The sequence below is a fragment of the Gopherus flavomarginatus genome, chromosome 5 (genome assembly GCF_025201925.1).
Source record: "Gopherus flavomarginatus isolate rGopFla2 chromosome 5, rGopFla2.mat.asm, whole genome shotgun sequence".
NCBI classification, from domain to species: Eukaryota; Metazoa; Chordata; order Testudines; family Testudinidae; genus Gopherus; species Gopherus flavomarginatus.
The window spans coordinates 109,002,064-109,023,622 of record NC_066621.1 but is presented as its reverse complement, the minus strand read 5'-3'; the positions used below and the strand labels follow the sequence as shown (position 1 = coordinate 109,023,622).

General features: G+C 42.4%; 1 protein-coding gene across 4 annotated transcripts in view; it reads left to right on the top strand.

Annotated features, from left to right (window-relative positions):
* PRKD1 (protein kinase D1) overlaps positions 1 to 21,559 on the top strand; it is a 295,104-nt gene that overhangs the window by 228,994 nt on the left and 44,551 nt on the right. For 3 of the 4 annotated variants that reach the window (XM_050953861.1, XM_050953863.1, XM_050953864.1), the window contains one exon: positions 547 to 570. The exons of the other annotated variant lie outside the window; for it this stretch is intronic. In XM_050953861.1, coding sequence (XP_050809818.1) covers positions 547 to 570 — 24 coding nt within the window. The remainder of the gene's footprint in view (positions 1 to 546; positions 571 to 21,559) is intronic. 4 annotated transcript variants of the gene reach the window in all.

Below are 21,559 nucleotides of genomic sequence, written 5' to 3'. Positions count from 1 at the left end.
GAAGTCTTTGAAAGACAATAATCATGGAATGCCAGAAGGATGTTTTAATTATCCTTGTACCACCACACTTGAAACTTGTTTATAGTGCTGTAAATGTATATTTGTTTACTGAGTTCTGAGAAAACTTTAACTTCCCACTTTATGAACATAAATATCATCTATATACATAAATCAGCCAGTAAAGTATCTAAATTATTTCATTTGGACTCACAATTGATTATGGGTCTAAATTTAAAGGCTTTTTTAAAAAATCTAGCTCCTGAATTCTAAAGTTTTGACAGTGATTTATTTTTCATTCTCAATTTAGTAGTAATATCCTTCTTATTCAACATAAATTTTAAGAATGTGAAGATCAAAGAGTAGGTTACATCATCTAGTAGATCTATCTGAACACCTAATCAATTTTTATTTTTATGTTCTACTGCATAGCAGTCCCTCAGTGTAAAATGATAAAATGTTAATGCTTTCTTCAAAAGTAACATTGTTTTCTTTTCTTTTTTTTCCTACTTCGTTCTGCCTTTTCCTCTTTCCAACTTGCCGTCTCAGTCTCCTTTCAGCCCTGGCTATGAGGTATATACTAAATTTACTACATTCTCTCTCATAATATCAAGAACAGATGTGTTAAAAGTTCAGCATCTTTTATTTTACAGCCCTGATGTTAGAAGTCGTCTTAAGACACACGTGGATTAATTCAGATTTGTATGTCATATTCTTGAGAATTCAGAGGTGTTTAGTTCCAAAGTTTTGGTTTGTCCGTGAGAGAGAGAATGACCAGCCACACAATTAAGAAGTACACTCAGATTCCAAAATGCACATCCACCCAGAGTTAGGAAGTTCAAAGCTTACTGCTTGTTCTTTGTTGTATTTACAGTAAACAAATACAACTGATGTAAAATTGACACCTTTATTCTTTATTCTTTATGATCTGGAGAAAGGGGTAAACAGTGAGGTGGCAAAGTTTGCAGATGATACTAAACTGCTCAAGATCGTTAAGACCAAAGCAGACTGTGAAGAACTTCTAAAAGATCTCACAAGACTAAGTGATTGGGCAACAAAATGGCAAATGAAATTTAATGTGGATAAATGTAAAGTAATGCACATTGGAAAAAATAACCCCAACTATACATACAATATGATGGGGGCTAATTTAGCTACAACGAGTCAGGAAAAAGATCTTGGATTTGCATAGTTCTCTGAAAATGTCCACGCAGTGTGCAGAGGCAGTCGAAAAAGCAAACAGGATGTTAGGAATCATTAAAAAGGGGATAGAGAATAAGACTGAGAATATATTATTGCCCTTATATAAATCGATGGTACGCCCACATCTCGAATACTGCGTACAGATGTGGTCTCCTCATCTCAAAAAAGATATACTGGCACTAGAAAAGGTTCAGAAAATGGCAACTAAAATAATTAGGGGTTTGGAGAGGGTCCCATATGAGGAAAGATTAAAGAGGCTAGGACTCTTCAGCTTGGAAAAGAGGAGACTAAGTGGGGATATGACAGAAGTATGTAAAAGCATGAGTGATGTGGAGAAAGTGAATAAGGAAAAGTTATTTACTTATTCCCATAATACAAGAAGTAGGGGTCACCAAATGAAATTAATAAGTAGCAAGTTTAAAACAAATAAAAGGAAGTTCTTCTTCACGCAGTGCATAGTCAACTTGTGGAACTCCTTACCTGAGGAGGTTGTGAAGGCTGGGACTATAACAGTGTTTAAAAGGGAACTGGATAAATTCTTGGTGGTTAAGTCCATAAACGGCTTTTAGCCAGGATGGGTAAGGAATGGTGTCCCTAGCCTCTGTTTGTCAGAGGATGGAGATGGATGGCAGGAGAGAGATCACTTGATCATTGCCTATTAGGTTCACTCCCTCTGGGGCACCTGACATTGGCCACTGTCGATAGACAGGATACTGGGCTAGATGAACCTTTGGTCTGACCCAGTACAGCCATTCTTATGTTCTTATGAGGTCATTCAAGCATAAATGAACACATGATTTGGACTGTAGAATCTTTATTACCAGTGATGATGTATGGTAAGGAAAACAGATTCACTTTCAGATATCTGGGAATTTTCAGGGCTGGCAGTGTTTTAAAACATCGTTTTACTTCTGCAGTGCACAGACCTCATCTGGAAAAAACTCAGTAACAATAAACACTAAAGCCCTATGTAATATAATAGAAGAGTATATACATCTTAATTTTCATAAGGAGAACACATTTCTATTTTTGTAATGGAGACTGCATGTCAAAGGTACTGTCTCTGGAAAAATCCACGTTGAAACCCAGAGAAGTTTGTTTAATGTTGTACACTGCTAAAGTATTTGAAATGGTGAAAATTTGGCATCTTTCCCTTTTGTAGAATATCAGGGTTGGAAGGGACCTCAGGAGGTCATCTAGTCCAACCCCCTACTCAAAGCAGGACCAATCTCCAGACAGATTTTTATCCCAGTTCCCTAAATGACCCCCTTAAGAATTGAAACCACAACCCTAGGTTTAGCATGCCAATGCTCTAACCCCTGAGCTATCCCTCCCCTCATGATAGCTGTCTGAGATGCACCCATGGAGGAAGAGCAGGCTATGAAAACTTCCTCGTTGGTAGGAAAGGAAGAATTATTGATCAGCAGGTGTACAGAGTGTATTAAAATGCTCATCTGAAGATTATATCAAGACTGGTAGGCCAGTCTATTAGAAACCATGTCCCTCTGGCTGAAAAAAAATCTGGTTTTTTTAAATTCTGTAGCACATACTATAACCAATTAACCTCAAAATTATCCACCCACAGAGTAGTACGATGCAAATGGATGCATAAGAAAATGTTTTTGTAATGCATAGCATCATCTTTATTATAGATGTGTGCAGTAGTTGAAATGCAAGCAATTAGGGATTATGCTTGGCGGTCTATGAAAATCACAATTTATTTGTTTAGAAAATTCATGACTTTGTAAATGGCGAAGTATTAAATTTCACAGAGTTCACATGGAGAGAATTTTACAAGTAAATTTAGTCAATTTCAAGGACAGAATGAATTTTACAAGTAACATTTAGTCCTTGAAATTTGTCACATTGCAGGGCAACTGCACCACTATTCCCTCCTGTAAGGGCCACCCAAGGCACCTGCTCTCAGGCTTGCAGCTCCTCAGTTGTCACCTCTCTTGGGTGGAGACCCGCATCTCTCTCCCTCCTGACTGGAGTTTTTTCTAGGTTAGACAGTTCCCTGCCTACACTGTGAGTTCCCAGCAAGTCAGACTGCCTAAGCAGGCCTGCTTTGCTTTCTCTTCAGAGGCTATAAAGAGCATAATTGCCCACAGTTATAAGTTATCACACAGCTCTTTCCAAGCATTTATTCTTAAGATGGAAGCCTTACAGAGAAAACATTTAACAATAAAAGAACCTACACTCATGCTAATAAGCTTACCACCCAACTTCAGCAGAGACCCTGGTAGGAGTCAGTCCTTCAAGCCCCACACAGGTATTTTCCTGTGGTTACAAGTTCATAACAGCTTTTTCTCAGCACAAGAACACTTATGAATCTGTCAGTCACTCCTTTATATGGTTTGGCCTCTGATCTTGTTTTCATGAACCAAGTAATAACGGACAAGGTCCCCTCTCAAGGCAGAGTTTCAAAAAGCTGATTTCTTGCATAACTGGAGGAAGTATATTTGCATACACCTTGCCCTAGAGATTTCCTAGGAAACCCACTTAACTTTAAAAGTTCATTCTTGTCTGGCACATTGTTTCAAATAATCCTTTGAAGTTTATAACACTTCCCAGGGTTTACGTTACTCATGTCTCTTCCTTTCACCTCAAGAGATGTTATATGCAATCCCACAATAATACGTAAACATTTGCATTTTTAAAACAGTGAACTTCTAAGATACTTAAACTTAAATCAGTAAGATTTAACTTAATTCAGTAAGGTTGGTCCAAGATATTACAGGAAATTGCCATATCTGTCACAAAATTGACTAAATTTGCTTGTAAAATTCATTGTGACTTGAAATTGACTAGCTAAGGTAATTTTTTTATATTAAAAACTGCATTGTAAAATTTTCCTTTTAAAAATAATATTTAAAAGTTCACAGTTTGGGGGCATTTTCACGATTCCTGTGCCCTCCATGAAATCATGATTTATACACAGGCCATAATTATATTGCATGTTTAGCATTTTAAAATACTTTTGAAACAGATTTCACTTTTGGGAAGACAAAGTAAGCTATTTCCTTGGTAAAAACAGTATCTTAAGCTTTGAATTTTCAAATTCAATATATTTTTATATAAAATAGAGGATAATAGAGTACATATTATAATGTTTTTGTATATGTTTCTAAAAATGCTGAATTTTAGAAGTAGGTCTGAGTGGACTTAAGCTCTGAAGTTTTACATTGTTTTGTTTTGTTTTGTTTTTGAATACAGTTATGTAACAAAAATATATATTTGTAAGTTGCACGTTCACGATAAAGAGATTTGCAGCACAGTACTTGTGTGAAGTGAATTGAAAAATACTATTTCTTTTGTTTATAATTTTTAGAGTGCAAATATTTATAATAAAAATAATATACACTTTGATTTCAGTTACATCACAGAATACAATATATATGAAAATGTAGGAAAAACATCCAAAATATTAATACATTTCAATTGGTAGTCTATTGTTTAACAGTGTGATTAAAACTGCAAATTAATAGCAATTATTTTTTTATTTGCGATTATTTTTTTGAATTAATCATGTGAGTTAACTGCAATTAACCCCTAGTTAAAATTATTTTAAAGTTGGCCATTTAAGAAATTTAATATTGTTATCTAATTTGTTTTGGCATGAATGATCTTAACTGAATATAACAGACCACTCTGAATTATTAGTTAAAAGTCATTCAAAAGTTGTGTTTTTGCTACATTTGAAAAACTTGAGTTGCAGCTAAACTAATTATTGTTTTATCTAATTGTTATTATTATAATTTAGACTCTAGATGGGTCAGATAAATAGATCAGGTTGCTATTGTGATATTAGCAGTAACTCAACCAGTCATCCCTTCCTGTCTAGCTAATTTGTGTGTTGCAGTTCTCTTGGTTGAAATTCATAAACTGAATGAGGGGGATTGTGTACATGTGCCAAGGGCTCTCACTGGTAGAATATTAGGCTCCATCTGTCACTGCTTTTAAGGGTTCAGTGTCTATATGCTAGCTCCTGTGTTTCATTATTGGAAAATCCTGCTCCAGTGGACAGGATCAGGTTCATTAGAATGGGATTCCTAATGGATAAAGTGAACCCCTCCCCTGGAGAATGGAGACTTCAGTTGGCTACTGCCCTCTTCCATACTCTAGTTCTCTGCCCCTTCTCCCTGTCATCCATGATTACGCCTTCCACATTCCCCCTACATTCCTTCCCCCTCTACGCCCCGCCTGCCCTGTCTGCCTCTTGGCTTTGATAGAAATTCACAAAATAAATTTTTTAAAAAATGTATTTCTTTCTAATTATGACAGTCAAATTCCAGAGTTTCTTTTCCCAAAAGTTTATGTGGTAAGTTTGCCTAGATACTTTAAAAAAAAATTAAAATGTAAAATATATATCCTATGTCCCAAAACTAAACCAATAAGTCAATTGCAAAGTAAGAGCCAGATTCATCAGTACTTTCTGTACTCTTTGCACTGTTCTACAACAGCACAAAGTAGCCAAAGCACAAAATGAATCTGGCTCTAACTGTTAAAAATTAAAATATGATTTCAGATTGAGTCTCCATCTCTTCAGCTCATTATAGATATCACCTGGTATCAGTCTCTTTGGGTCTCTTGTTTCGTATTTATATATAATTTTTAAAATATTTTTAAAGTAATTCTCAGATATAAAACTGTTAAACTGGGAGCACAACTTGAGAGTTTATATCAGTAACTTGAGAGAAATAAATAAACAAACACTCTAATTGTTGCCCAAACAGGCATGACAAACCCAGGAAATTCAGAGTTAGGGTTGCACTTGAAAGAAATTGAAATACATTAAGATATAGAAAGCACATTTCAAAGACATGCTATTTATTACATACTACTGTAACGGTCAGACAGTAATGGTAGTGCACTGTGTAGATGCCATACATTACCTATAGTAGGCCTTGATTCTCTTTGGGTAGAAAGGGGTATATTTAAATTGTTGAAAGTCAAGTAATTTTATTTTTTAAATTACTAAAAATACTGTGTTTATAGAAAGAAATGGTAGGCAACTCTTACAATTTTTTTCTCTTACTGATATCTCAGTGATGTGACTCCCACTATTTGGTGAAAAGGATTCTTTTACACACAATTGAGACAAAGGAAAATAATTACAGTTATTAACCATGGCTAATTTTTTATTAAAGAAAGAAAAAGAAAACATTAAACAAACAACACAAATGACAGAACACAAATGATAAGTTGCTTACTTCCATTATGATCTGTTTTGTATGTCTCTCTGTGGAGAACTTTTAACAGAGATTCTTCTTTGAGTGCTTGCTCATATCGATTCCAATTAGGTGCGCATGCACCGCGTGCATGCTCGTCGGAAGATTTTTACCCTAGCAACACTCGGTGGATCAGCTGGTCGCCCCCTGGAGTGGCACCGCTATGGCGCTGGATATATACCTCTGCCGACCCAACGGCCTTTCAGTTCCTTCTTACCGCCCGTGTCGGTCATTGGAACAGTGGAGCGTGGCTTAGCTAATCTCCACCTCCCTAGCTACTTCCAGTTCTTTTATTAATTTTCGTGTATATAGTTGTAAATTCTATAGTTATAGTTAGTTTTATTCATTCTTTGTTATAGTTAGTGTATATAGTTGACAGGGGTTCGGGGATTAGCCCCTTCCCCGCGCCCGGTTCTGGGCCACATGCCCGGTTCACCGGGCTTTAAACTGTGCTCGACCTGCCACAGGCCGATGCCAATGGGAGATCCCCACAACTCTTGCCTTAAGTGCCTCAGGGAATCCCACCTCTCGAATAAGTGCCGGATCTGTAAGGCCTTTAAGCCCAGGACGCAGAATGAGCGGGACTTTCATCTGAAACAGCTCCTGATGGAGGCAGCTCTTATTCCTCCACCCTCGGCACCGAGCGCTGGACAGTCCGTATCAAGCAGAAGCATCTCTTCAGCACCGGATCCAGCCGGTACTGCTAAGGCCCCTCAGCACCGACCGTCGCCGGCACCGTCGTCTGCTCGGCACCGTTCCCTCTCTCCACGGATTAAGAAGCATAAGACTCCTGCGGCTTCCGTGACACCTGCACCGCAGTTGGAGCACCCGTCTAAGTCGGACCGCCCGGCACCGGCACCGACACCTGCCGCGGCACCGACAGCTTCGGCACTGTCGATTCCGGTCCCGCAAGGGCCGTTGAGTCCGACGCCTGAAAGCTCCCTGGCACATGCCATGGTTGAGCTCACAATTCCCTCCACGCCGGAGACCTTTTCTACGGCGAGAGAGCTGATCGCCCTGACGGAGTCCGCGCTGCCTCAACCCCCGGCACCGCCAGTGAGGGTCATTCAATTGATAGGCAAGCCTGCCCTGCTGAGGCCACCCTCTGTCAGCACCATCGAGAGGCACCGATCATGATCTCGGTCCCGTCGCTGATCCCAGTCCTGATGCCGCTCACAGTCCCAGCACCGCTCTCCATCTCGGTACCGGTCGCACTCACGGCACCGCTCAGCATCCCATTCACCAGCCTGCTACTCTCGGCACTGATCCAGCTCCTGGTACCATTCCTGGCACTGCGCCTCTCGCAGCTGCTCTAGACATCGAGCCTCCAGATCCTGGTCGACCTCTTGGCACCGTTCCGGTCACAGGCCCAGTCTCGTTCCCGGTACCGGTATGGCAACCAAGACCGCTCTCCGGTGCCACACAGGGAAAGGTCGTTTAGAGATCGAGACCCTTCCCAGGGGTTTTCAGCTCCACTTTGGCCATCTCATCACACATCTGTGTCTTCTCACGTGGACAGTGCTTCCTATGCACAGGACCGTGACTCAGATGTGCCCGGCCTTGTCTTTCAGGAGACCCAGACCCAGGAACAGGGACCCCATCAGTGGTCATTCTGGACACCTTGGACATACCATCAAGCCCAAGGTGTGCCTCCAATGCTATCCTGCTCCACACTATCGGAAAACCGGGTGCCAGAGGCAACGGTCAGCCGCCCACCTCCCATGGGTACAGAGGAGGCTCTCATTCAGCCAGCAGTGTCTCAAGTTCCACCCGAGACTGACGTTGCTCAAGAACAGGAGCCCACACAGGACCCTCTTGTCCCTGGCCTTTCCTCTTCCTCCTCTCCAGACGAAGCAGTGGCAGGGACATCCTCCTCGGGCCCTCCTCCAATTGACCTACGAGCACATTAGGACCTCCTGAGGCAGGTGGCCCTGAATATGAATTTTCAGGTGGAGGAGGTCCCGGAGATAGAGGACCCGGTGGTGGATATCGTGTCAGCTGACACCCCCACAAGAGTGGCCTTGCCATGTATCCGTACGATACAAGCAAACGCTGATACCATCTGGCAATCTCCAGCATCTATTACGCCCACGGCCAGGGGAGTTGACTGGAGGTACATGGTACCCTCTAAGGAGTATGAGTACCTGTACGTGCACCCTCCTCCCTGCTCCCTTGTAGTGCAATCAGTCAATGAAAGGGAACGCCATGGCTAGCAAACTCCTGCTCCAAAATCAAAGGAGGCTAGGCGCATGGACTTATTGGGCTGCAAGGTATACTCTACTGGGGGCCTCCAACTCAGGGTGGCAAACCAGCAAGCCCTGCTTAGCCGGTACAATTATAACACCTGGACGGTGGTGGAGAAATTCAAGGAGTTCGTTCCCCAAGACTTCCGACTAGAGTTTGCTGCCCTTTTGGAGGAAGGGAAGAAGGTGGCGAGAACTTCTCTCCAGGCCTCCCTGGACGCAGCGGACTCCACAGCCAGAACCCTGGCTTCAGGTGTCACCATGAGGCAGATATCATGGCTTCAGGTCTCAGGCCTTCCACCTGAGTTACAAACCACCATACAGGACCTGCCCTTTGACGGTCAAGGCCTATTCTCTGAAAAGACTGACCCCAGGCTGCAGAGCCTTAAGGACAACAGGGTCATCATGCGCTCCCTTGGGATGCACACCCCGGTGACTCAGCACAGGTCCTTCCATCCCCAGCCTCACCGCCCTTATCTCCTGCCTAGACCGAGACAGGACTTCGGCAAAGGACGCGGCTGAGGCAATCGTAGATGGCGGTCTAGACCCCAAGGGGGCCAGAATTAAGGTCCCTCCAAACCACCTACGAGGCCAAAGCCAAATTTTTGAAGGTGCGCCCGAGGACAGCGTACCAGTTCCTTTCCAGGATCCTTTACCTCCCTTTTCCAACCACCTCTCCTTTTTCCTCCCTGCGTGGTCCCAGCTAACTTCAGATCGTTGGGTCCTATGCATGGTGGAACTTGGGTACCACCTCCAGTTTATTTTGCCCCCTCCCTTCCACTGCCCACCCTTGTCCCTCTTCAGGGGCCCCTCTCACGAGCAATTCCTCTTACAAGAGGTGTGCACGCTCCTTACCATGGGAGCCATAGAGGGAGTACTAGAAGCCGAAAGGGGGAAGGGGTTCTACTCCCGCTATTTCCTAATCCCCAAGGCGAAGGGAGGTCTCAGACCTATCCTAGACCTGCGAGAACTCAACAAATTCATGATAAAGTTGAAGTTCCGCATGGTATCCCTGGGGACCATCATCCCATCCTTGGATCCTGGAGACTGGTATGCTGCCCTCGACGTGAAGGACACGTATTTTCACATCGCCATTTATCCTCCACACAGGCAGTACCTCCAATTTGTAGCCAACCGTCAGCATTTCCAGTTTACGGTCCTACCGTTTGGCCTCTCTGCAGCACCAAGAGTATTCACAAAGTGCATGGCTGTAGTCGCCACCTCCCTCTGCCGCTGCCGGATATACGGTCTTTCCGTATCTCGACGATTGGCTCATCAGAGGGACCTCCAAGACACAAGTCACCCATTATGTAGGCATCGTCAAGGACCTATTCATACGTCTAGGCTTGATGATCAATACAGAGAAATCCACTCTGGTTCCCACTCTGAGGATAGACTTCATTGGGACCATCCTGGACTCCAATCTCGCCAGAGCCTGCTTACCACCAACTCAGTTTCAGGCGATGGTAACAATTATCCAAAGCCTACAAAACTTCCCAATGACTTTGGCTTGCATTTGTCTTGGTCTGTCCGGTCACGTGGCTGCCTGCACGTTCGTGACCAAACACACCAGGCTACGCCTCCGTCCCCTCCAATCTTGGCTCAACTCGGTATACCACCCAGGCAGAGACGCCATAGACATGATAGTCACCATTCCCCCAAGCATCCTAGGCACCCTCGACTGGTGGCTGATGCCCTCCCTGGTGTGTTCAGGGATGCTGTTCCATTCACCCCAGCCTTCCATGGCCCTGATGACGGACGCCTCATCTCTCGGCTGGGGTGCACACCTCAGACATCTTCGCACCCAAGGCCTTTGGTCATCTCAGGAGCTGGCCTTGCACATCAGTGTCCGAGAGCTGAGAGCAGTCCGCCTTGCATGCCAAGGCCACTGTGTCTCAGTGCTCACAGACAACACAACGGCCATGATTACATAAACAAGCAGGGAGGGACATGGTCCTCCCCCCTTTTGTCAGAAAGCCGTCCAGCTTTGGGACTTCTGTATAGCCCACTCGATAGACCTGGTAGTGTCTTTTCTCCCAGGCGTTCGGAACACTCTGGCGGATCAACTCAGCAGATCCTTCCTGTCTCACGAGTGGTCAATTCGTCTGGACATTATTCATTCCGTTTTCCGGAAGTGAGACTTTCCCCGTATAGACCTCTTCGCTTCCCGTGAGAACAGGAAATGCCAGATGTTCTGCTCCTTCCAAGGCCGCTCCTCGGGCTCGATCTCGGATGCTTTCCTGATGCCTTGGATGAGCCAACTGCTTTACGCCTTTCCACCGTTCCCACTGGTTCACAGGGTCCTGATAAAGCTCTGCAGGGACAGAGCTCACTTGATCATGATTGCTCCAGCGTGGCCCAGGCAGCACTGGTACACCATGCTGCTCGACCTGTTGATAGCCAACCCAATTACCCTGCCTCTTCACCCAGACCTCATAACTCAGAACCATGGCAGACTTCGCCACCCAGACCTGCAGTCCCTTCACCTCACAGCATGGCTGCTTCGTGGTTAAGCCAGTCTGAGTTACGTTGCTCTGCCTCAGTACAACGAGTACTCCTGGGTAGCAGAAAACCTTCCGCTCGGTCAACATATCTGGCCAAGTGGAAGCGTTTCTCCTGCTGGTGTGAAACGCAGAATGTCACTCCCACTGAGGCCTCGATCCCCACCATCTTGGACTACCTGTGGTATCTTAAACAGCAGGGCCTAGCGATATCATCATTGAGGGTGCACTTGGCGACCATCTCTACCTTCCACCCAGGGGAGAGTGGCCGCTCCATGTTCTCGCACCCTATGGTTTCTAGGTTCCTCAAGTGCTTGGAGCGCCTATACCCCCAAGTACGATGCCCCGCCCCAACCTGGGACCTCAACCTGGTTCTAACCAGACACATGTCTGCCCCATTCGAGCTGTTAGCAACCTGCTCGGTACTATATCTGTCCTGGAAGACAGCTTTGCTCGTAGCCATTACATCGGCCAGACGAGTCTCCGAGCTTCGGGCTCTCACGGTGGACTCACCGTATACTGTGTTTCACAAGGACAAGGTGCAGTTGCGACCACACCTGGCATTCCTTCCTAAAGTGGTTTCGGCCTTTAATGTAAACCAGGATATCTTCCTTCTGGTCTTCTTCCCGAAGCCACATTCATCACGACTGGAGCAACAATTGCACTCCCTAGACGTCCGTAGAGCGCTCACATTTTATATCGAGCGCACAAAACCCTTTCGTAAAACGCCCCAACTCTTCATCGCAGTGGCAGACCGAATGAAGGGCCTACCTGTCTCCTCCCAGAGGATCTCATCTTGGGTGAAGGCATGCATCCGTACTTGTTATGACTTGGCTCATGTTCCCTTGAACCATCTCACCGCTCATTCCACCAAAGCTCAGGCTTCATCTGCCACCTTCCTGGCTCATGTACCCATCCAGGAGATATGTCGCGCAGCTACCTGGTCCTCGGTCCACACCTTTGCCTCTCATTACCCTCTAGTTCAACAGTCCGGAGATGATGCAGCCTTTGGTTCAGCAGTTTTGCATTCTGCAACACCTCACTCCGACCCCACCACCTAGGTAAGGCTTGGGAATCACCTAATTGGAATCGATATGAGCAAGCACTCGAAGAAGAAAAGACGGTTACTCACCTTTGTAACTGTTGTTCTTCGAGATGTGTTGCTCATATCCATTCCAAACCCGCCCTCCTTTTCCTCTGTCGGAGCAGCCGGCAAGAAGGAACTGAAGGGCCCTTGGGTTGGCAGGGGTATATATCCAGCGCCATAGCAGCGCCACTCCAGGGGGCGCGCAGCTGACCCACCGAGTGTTGCTAGGGTAAAAATCTTCCAACGAGCATGCACGCGGCACTTGCACACCTAATCGGAATGGATATGAGCAACACATCTCGAAGAACAACTGTTACAAAGGTGAGTAACCGTCTTTTACTGTGCTTCCTTGAGAGTGAACTTGCCTTTGGTGAGGCACTTGTCTCTGGGTAATTTTGAGACCAAGGGCTATTATTTCTCCCAAATTATTGTGAATCTATTCTTAGTACCTTATTAGAAACTTAAAACTGTTTATTGTTGGTCAAAATAATTTGTTTAAGGGCAGGAATATCCTGCTGTTTTTTTAAATAAATAACTAGCTAGTTTACTGTTGGACAAAGTCAGTTATATTAACTAAATCCTATGAAATTGAAGAAAATATTTAAATCAGTTACTTAGAATAAGCCGTACAAGGAGTTCTATTGAGACAGGCCAATTATGAATACTAAGACGCTTAAATACAATTAAATACTATTATTTCTCTATTTACCAGTGTTTGCCCCTGTCTTCTCTCCAGGAATACTGTCTAACCATTTGATGATTAATAAACTGTTAGTTTTTTTAAGTTGCAGCAGCAATTTCATATCCCAATAAAATCATTACAAGAGTTTAAATCTAATCCCTTTATGCAGTGTTTTACTTAATTTTGTCTCACCAATCCATGTTGAAGTCTTGGGGAGGTTTTCCTGGGGTTGGCTTCCTCTTGAGTATGCATTTCACAAATGTGCCATTTACACATTTAAGAAGTACACAAAAGTTTTACATTTCCAACTACATATACTTTCCCTGACGTTTTAAACATGCAAGGTAATGCTTTTCTCTGAAAAGTGGGGTTGGCAGGGCTCACTTTACTCCTAGATTTATTGTTCTGACAACACTTTCTACCTTTCCTTTTGCAATTAGGTCTTTTCCTAAGACATGAACGTTTTACGTGGTTTGTCTTCTTAACACGATCTCCTTAGAATTACGGTTTGTTTGTTATAGCAATTAAACATCTATTAAATATTTTATACAAAGCTCAGATTTCAATAACCAATTAATCTTTTAAACATTTCACAAAGAAAATAATATAAATGTAACCCTTCTGCCCCTCTGAGTTGGCAGCAACAAGGGCCAGGTTCAGTATCCAGGGGTTCCATTTCAATAACACAATGCATAACCGGCTCGAGCCCCCACCTGGGACACTTACATACCACCTCCCGGGCACCTCTAGGAGGCAATACTTCCCCTCTCGCAAGCACAGAGTCTGAGTGTAGCAAAATCCTTTTAATAAAGGAGGGAAACAATGCACCATCACATTGGAGAAACACCACAAACAGGATTATAACACAAACCATAAGCAAAAACCCACCTCCAAGTATGTTTAGCAATGTCCTTTCCCCTTTAGGGTCTTAAGTCCAATCACCCCAAAGTCCAACAACCTGAAAGTCTCTGGTCAGTGCCACCCCAGAGTTCAAAAGTTTATCTGCAGAGTTTTACCCCCCCCAGCCTGGGTGGAAATGGGGTGGGGGGGGGTCCACACAGGGTGTTAAGGGGCACCTTACGTGGGCCAGGGCCAACTGCTCCACCTCTCCGTGGAGTTCTGCTGCAGCCTTCACCCCAAGCAGCTCCACTACACCAGCTGTGCTGCTTCTCCAGCTGACCCGTGAGCCGCGCCAGCCATCCCCGCAAACCACTCCACTCCGCTCACTGTTCCATGGGCTGCTCCAACATGCTGCAAACTGCTCCACTCTGCCAGCCGCTTAGGAATAGGTCTTCAGGCTCCCCCACTAGTTAACACAGCACTCAGTGATCTCAGCTCAGCTCTTTTAGTGATTTCAGCTCATAGTAGGGGAGCCCCGGTGCTGATGCCCCATTTGCCCAACGTGAATTCAGCTCTGCTGTCTCTAGATGGACTCCTAATGGAATCAAAATTAGCTCTACTCTTTAACAGTGGAGAGAGGAGAATGTGCAATTGGTGTTCCAGGCCCTCAAAAGGAGCCCATACCATCAGGTGCACACACCAGTCCCCAATCTCTCTCAATTCACTGAGTTTTGGAACCCATGTCCCTTGTCTAGCAAGTACTACTTAATTGAAATTGAGTCATCTCTGTCATAAAGCAGTCTCATAGTTCCTCATTCAGATAATCAGGGTGACAACACTTTATTCCTCCTGCCCCAATATGAAAGAAATTGAGGATCCCAGAGCTGTCAAAATAACCATCCCAGGCTGCCGTGGGCTATGTTAGGTGGGGTGGGTGTGCCAATGCAAATATCTGAAATTCCTTTCCACACTCCCTGAAATTCTTTCCACACTCCCCATAATTCACCACCAGATGTCAGGGTAGAGCTCATCCTGACTCTGCTTACATAAAGTTAAAGCATGGTAAATTTTAAAATGCAGCTTTTCTGAGTCACTTTTAAGGGCCATAAAAGTCTAAGGAGTGTTTATCTTCCTGACATTTCCTTGTTCTTAGGAGATAGAAGCAGAAACCTTCTGGAATTTCTTTGATTAGCATTAACATTTTGTAACATAACTAGCTAAATATAATATGTAATGTTATATTTTCAAGCATCTTAGATATAACATACTTGTAGCTATGTCTTAATATTCAACACAGAGGCAAACAAGTAACAACCTAATAAAATAAGTTATAATCATTTTATTACTATCACTTTTGCGTTAATATTGGGATCTCCCTCCTTCCCTAAGGCCATTTTACAGTGCTATGGTAGTGCAAAGGGGCCTCATGCAATATCTCTGTACTGCAATCATGGGGTGGGATGGCAGCTTGAGTAGACATAACCAGGCTAGCTTTAATCTAGCAGTGAAGCAGTGAAATTCTATATTCCAGCAGTGAAGTTCTGGCAGCATGCGCTTCAGTGCAGGCTATCCCCACAAGTAATTACCCAGGGCTTTGGGCAGGTTTGTACAACCCGTGCTGATGTGTGTGCTGCCGAAGCTTCACTGCTCTGGGACCCAGCCAGATTAAAGCTAACTCTGCTAGGTCTACTCAAGCTGCAGTCAAACCCCATAATTGCAGTACAGACATGGCCAAAGTAAGAGTGACACTTGAAAGCCACGTATGCTTCCATAGTGGTTATGTATAAATGAGAATCAGCCAGTTAACATGACTGTGACATATTATAGCAACATGATACAGGAAAGCAAAGAAATTGCACATAGCAGTTTTCTTGTTTTGCATATTGTCTCAATTAAAATGTTCAACTCCAGCTGAGAAAACTTTGGGGAGATTTGGCATTAAAGACTCTGTGCATAACTCGATGCAGTTCCAGTTAAATCTTCCTGAAGCAACAAAATCTTGACACGTAGGTGGGATAATATAGAAAAATATAGTGTGTTTTAGGATAAATATGGGAACCTTTTCAGGTTTCATGACTATTTACATTGTTAAAATAGACTGAGACACAGTCTGAAGCTAGCATTTAGTTCCTCTACAAATTGTTTTGGCACAAGCTCTGTGATAATATAATGTTACAATGTTCTGTTATTTCCCTTATTTGTACTGAGTCATTTTTTAATTAAAACAAGCTTTGTGGTTTTAAAATAAAAAAAAAATGAATTTTTTACTTTCTGCCTTCCTATAAAATGACTCATTTAATTACTTTTAATTCATAAAAGCCAAAATACCATAAGGTACGAGAATACAAGACTGCTTTATCTACGCATTAGTGAAATGAATTATAGTATGGTACATTTTAACTTAGGAAGGGATGTATTTGTATTGCTCTTGAATAAATATGAAAAGCAATGCACTCATTAATGAATGACAATCCTTAATGCTAAATAATTATTTTATTTAATGAACATGGTGATTCAAACTGAAGTAGAGGGTAAATTTTTCATTTAAATCTGTCACGTTTGCTACATGAGACAAATTCTCTAACACTTAAAATATAAACTAAATAATTGTAAAACATTTAAAGTGTCATCAAAAATAACTTTAAATCAAAAAAGTTTTTAAGCTAAAATTTTATGTCTTCACATGACTGTTTTTGTTACTATATTAAAGGGTCAACTTAGAGAAGACCTGTCTGATAAAATCCATCCCCTTTAAGGTGTAGGATACACATACTATGATATGTATCAGGTGCATTAACTCCTCATTTAACATCTCCTGGTTAACGTTTCGTTATTATATTGCTGATCAATTAGAGAACATGCTCGTTTAAAGTTGTGCAATGCTCTCATATAACATCATTTGTCAGCAGCCTGCTTTGTCCACTGCTTGCAGAAAGAGCAGCCCGTTGGAACTAGCTGGTGGGGGCTTGGAACCCAGGTGGGCCAGCAGCTCCCCGAAGTTCCCTGTGCAGCAGCCACCCAGCAGGTTATCAATATCAGCTGCTCCTGCCCTCTGCCTTAGAGCTGCTCCCAGGAGCCTCCTGCTTGCTGTGTGTGAGGGGGTGGGGAGGGTGTGCTAATGTCAGGGTGTCTCCCTCCCCCCTGCTTCTACTCCCTGCTCCTTTACTCCATTCAGAGGGGGGACATGACAGGGCTCAGGACGGAGGGAGCTTGCTGGCAGCAGCTGCTGTCTTAACTTGCTAATCTGTTTAAAAAGGCAATGTATTTAGAGTGAGGTCAATGTACATAAGGGGCAATGCATGTGTCTCTCTCTCCCTAATACCCATGCTGTGTGTCTCTGTCTCTCTCTGCCATGCTGTCCCCCCTCCCTCCATTCAGGCAGCCTTGTAGAGTGTGAGAGTGTTAACCCCTGAGAGCTCAGCCGAGTGCTAGTTCATCATTTAGCAGTAAGGCATTCCCTAGGAAATATCCCTCCCTCTGACTTCACCACATAAATCAAGCTTCACAATCATCATTGCTGTGTACAGTATTGTTTGTTTTAAATGTATAGAGTGCATGTGTGTTTGTGTGTGTGTGTGATCTTTTGTCTGGTGAAAAAAAATTCCCTGGAACCTATCCCCCCTATTTACATTAATTCTTATGGGGAAATTGGATTCGCTTAACATCATTTTGCTTAAAGTAGCATTTTTCAGGAACATAACTACAATGTTAAGTGATGAGTTACTGTATTAAATTGATTCCATAGTCAACCTTTGCTAAAAGCCCAAGTGAATAAATAGGAGAGAAGAGCAAAAATTGTATCAAAGTTAAGTTCCACACTTGCTGAAATATGATAATAGAGGCCATGTGCCAAGTAAAAACTTTTCCAGAGGATCACACATGAAGCTGGGTTAAAAAAAATTCTAATTCTCTAGAAGGAATATTAGTCAGTAATTCAAGTGTGTTATGTAATTGAATCATAACTTGAAAGGATATATTTTCTTTTGGAGCATATAGACTCTATTGCATGGGGTTAATCCTCCCTTGGTTAATTCAATTGATATAGGTTTTTATGTTCCCCATCATCACAACCGTCAAAGAGAATTGTTGACTAAATTGTTGACAATTCTTTCTTTCCAGCTTGTGGAACTGAAACCTTGTCCCATAGGTCTGACCCAACTCCCACTCTAGTGAATGGACAGATTCCCTTGGACTTTAGTGGGAATCTGGCTGGACACTTTTTAGAGAAGAGGTTGAAGTAGATGTATGGAGCATGATAACTCACATCTTCACAGTCCCTTACTTGGAGACAAGGGTGAAATCCTGGCCCCATTGAAGCCAATAAGATTTTTTCCATTCTTTACTGGGGCCAGGATTTCAAACCAATATTTAATTATAACACTTTGCAAATTGAAGAATTATCAGCATAGAGAAGTGAAGTGATGGAAAAGATTTATAAAGTCATCTAATGCAAGATTGTCCCTCTAGCATATTTTATGAACACTTTCATTTAAGGATCTTAAAGAACTTTATTAGCAATAAGCGTCATAATGCCCTCATCACACAGGGCCACTGAGGCACAGAGGAATTAAGTGACTTACCCACAGCTGTACTGTGCATCAGTGGCAGAACCAGAAATAGAACCCATGGAGTCCTGGCTGTCAATTTTCTGTTGGATTCACAAACAGAATAGCACTTACAGATTTGGGGTTTTCTCACATACCGACATGCACGTGCATGTGTGTGTTCACGCATATGTGTTTGGTTTTTTAAAGTACATACTAAATTTGCTAAACTGTTGAATACATTTATAAGGCTCAGTCTTGCCTTATAAAACATGGCACCTATTGCTCTTGTATCTGGCAGGCTGTTTGAATTTTCTGAAGAAAAACAGATGTTGGAGGTACACTTATCTCTAGATAGAGGTATTATCACCTCTACTTGTGTTACCTATTTTAAGTACAGGGAATACCTCTGAAACCTGTCGTATCTCTACAATTGCTTTTTAGTGAAGCCTCTATATATGACAATATGCTAATCACTTCCCTTTGTCAGCCTTTAGTACTGCTTGGAGCAGATGTATTAATTTTATGTTCATTTATAATTTTAGTACAGTGTGCACAACTGACCTACCATACCCCTTTTTTTTAATGCAGCCTTATTAGTTACAAAGCACAATATAAAAGTACAAACTCAAACCAAGCCAGAAATTCCTGCACCAATATTCAGAGACTGCAATGAGCGAAAACAAACATGTTTCTGTATGAGCCCCTTGGTATCTGCAGTCCCCAGCATGCTCTTTGCCAACAGAGTGCTTTAGTGCTGGGAAATCCCCAACTCTGTCTGCAAAGTTTGTAAAGTTTCATAAATGCTGTTGAAAGCCAGTAATTGTTTCTTATTACTTCAGAAAATGAAGTAGGCTACAGACGGCATTCAAAGCAGTGTTTACTGACATTGATGTCTGAGCAGGGGGTGCAGGATACATAATTTCCATGTGTGGATGGTTTCATGCTAAAAGACTATACTGACAAAACTTCTTTGATGTGCTCATTTAAGTATTTTGAAAACATTACCTATCCTTGTTTTAGAGCTTGCATGATTAAATCATACTTTAGTTCAGGGGTGTCAAACTGCCGGCCCGCGGGCCATCTGCGGCCCAAGAACCTCCCCACTGCAGCCCATGGAGGAGAGACGCATGCAGCCATGCTGCCGGCAATGTCTGTGGCAGGTGCCCCCCCTCCACCCCTGCAGCTCCCATTGACTGGGGGAGAGGGACAGAGACACCATTGCTAGTTGTCAGGCAGAGTCAGCCATGGAGGCAGCATCATTAGTTGCCAGGCAGAGTTAGCCGTGGAGGCCGCATCACTTTTTTATCCAATGAATATAAACAAATCAAAATACTGAACACAGCTATCTGATGCACACCTTACTGTAATCCTGAAGGTTTCAACTGCTCAGTAACTCAGGCCAAACATCAACAAAACTGACAGAACTGAACTGTTGCCAGGTGTCTGGCAAACCCTAAAAACTCTCTGGAAGGCAAAGAACTGTATAAAGTTGTATGACGGTTTTATTATTTCTAAGAAGTTCAAAATAAAAAATATAAAAGTTTTCTTCTCTGAACACCATCTTCAGTGACATTATTGGCCCGCTGGGAGGATATGAGGACTAGCACTGGCCCTAAGGTAAATTGAGTTTGAGACCACTGCTCTAGTCTTAAAGAGAAGAGTACTAAAACATGGAGAGGTAACAATTTTATGTGTAAAATAATTCTGTTTTCAGTCAGGTAACTGCACAATATTTCAATATCTTTCACTGAAGTTTGCTCGAGTTCAAAGTATTCACAGCCCTTCAGATGAGATATGTAGACTAAAGAAAGCAAACACTGATTGCATGAAAACTCAGGTAGTTTCTGTGGCGATAAATATAACCTCACTTGATACCAACTTTCTGTCAGATACTCATATACTAAGGCTAGTATTAGTTCTGTATATGAAGGAAATAGATATTGCAACAGGTATTCCTGAACACTGGAAATGAAATGTCACATGGGTGAGTCTTTTTCTTTTAAATTGTTGTTCTTCGCTGCACAAATTAACAAACCAGCACACTGCAGATTAAAAAAAAATGTACAGAACAATGTAGAGATACAGGTAATAACTGAAGTTAGTTATTTTTTTGGTCTTATTGGATGCTTTTTGCTGATACACATCATCAGTATATTTTAATGTACATTTTATATTTCATACATTTGCTTAATTTTTGTCCTGCAAAAGTAACAAAAAACCTCAAAGCAATGGAGTCTCTGTGGATGATTTTGAAAAATGTATTAATGGAATAGTGTAAATGTGTAGCATGAAATTATTTCTGGTGAAACAGTTGACTTCACCATAATTGTATAAATGTAAATAAGAGGAAAATTTGGTCCTTTGTGTTTAATTTATTATTAACATGGCACAAACAAACAGTTATTGAAATCAAACTATTTGTCTTCTAATAAAAGCTTGTCAACTCATGTGACATTTATCAAGAATTCCAGGGTATGTTTTTAGGAATATTTTTTAAAAGCCTCTTACAATTACTCAAGCATATAATGCTTTTTGCAAATTTTAGGCTAGTCTGATCTGTTCTTTTAGGGTGTAGTTTCTGTGTTTGGCCCCAAGAGGTGTGTGCCTCTTTACATTCAGGACAGAAAGAGTAGAACTGCCTCTCACATCATTAGGGAGTTGAATTTTCAAAAGTGTAAACAAGCCGTGTTGTGTTGGTTGGTTGGTTTTAAATCTCCTGACTTTTAAGTCATGATCTGGCTCATGATTTTTCAAGTCTCTTTGTTGGATCAATTTCACTGTCTCAGTTTAACATCCATATAGTTAAATAACTGCACGTACTTCTTTATGTTTACAAAAAACACTTGAAATACAATATTTTGCCCTGTTAAAAGTATCCTACCTTGCTGGGAAATTGTTACACTGGACTGTTTAGTGTTTGGAGCTGGGCTTTCTGTTCTAGTTTCCATAATGTAATCTAGTTAAGCAATCGTTTCCTGGGAAGCTTCCAGACTTGCTGAGTCAGTAATCTGGCTGACTACCAGGAAAACAAATTATATCTCTACCAAACCAAACACTAAACACATCAACTAAAGAAGTAGGTGCCCAGTGGGTAGGATTCTAGCTTTGACAATGGTTTCTAAAAGACATAATATGCTACCGCTCTATCAAAAATAGTTCCCCTTCCTTTCCTTCGGGAGACTTGAAATTGTGTGAGAGAAAATAAATCAGCTCCAGCTATAGAAATAG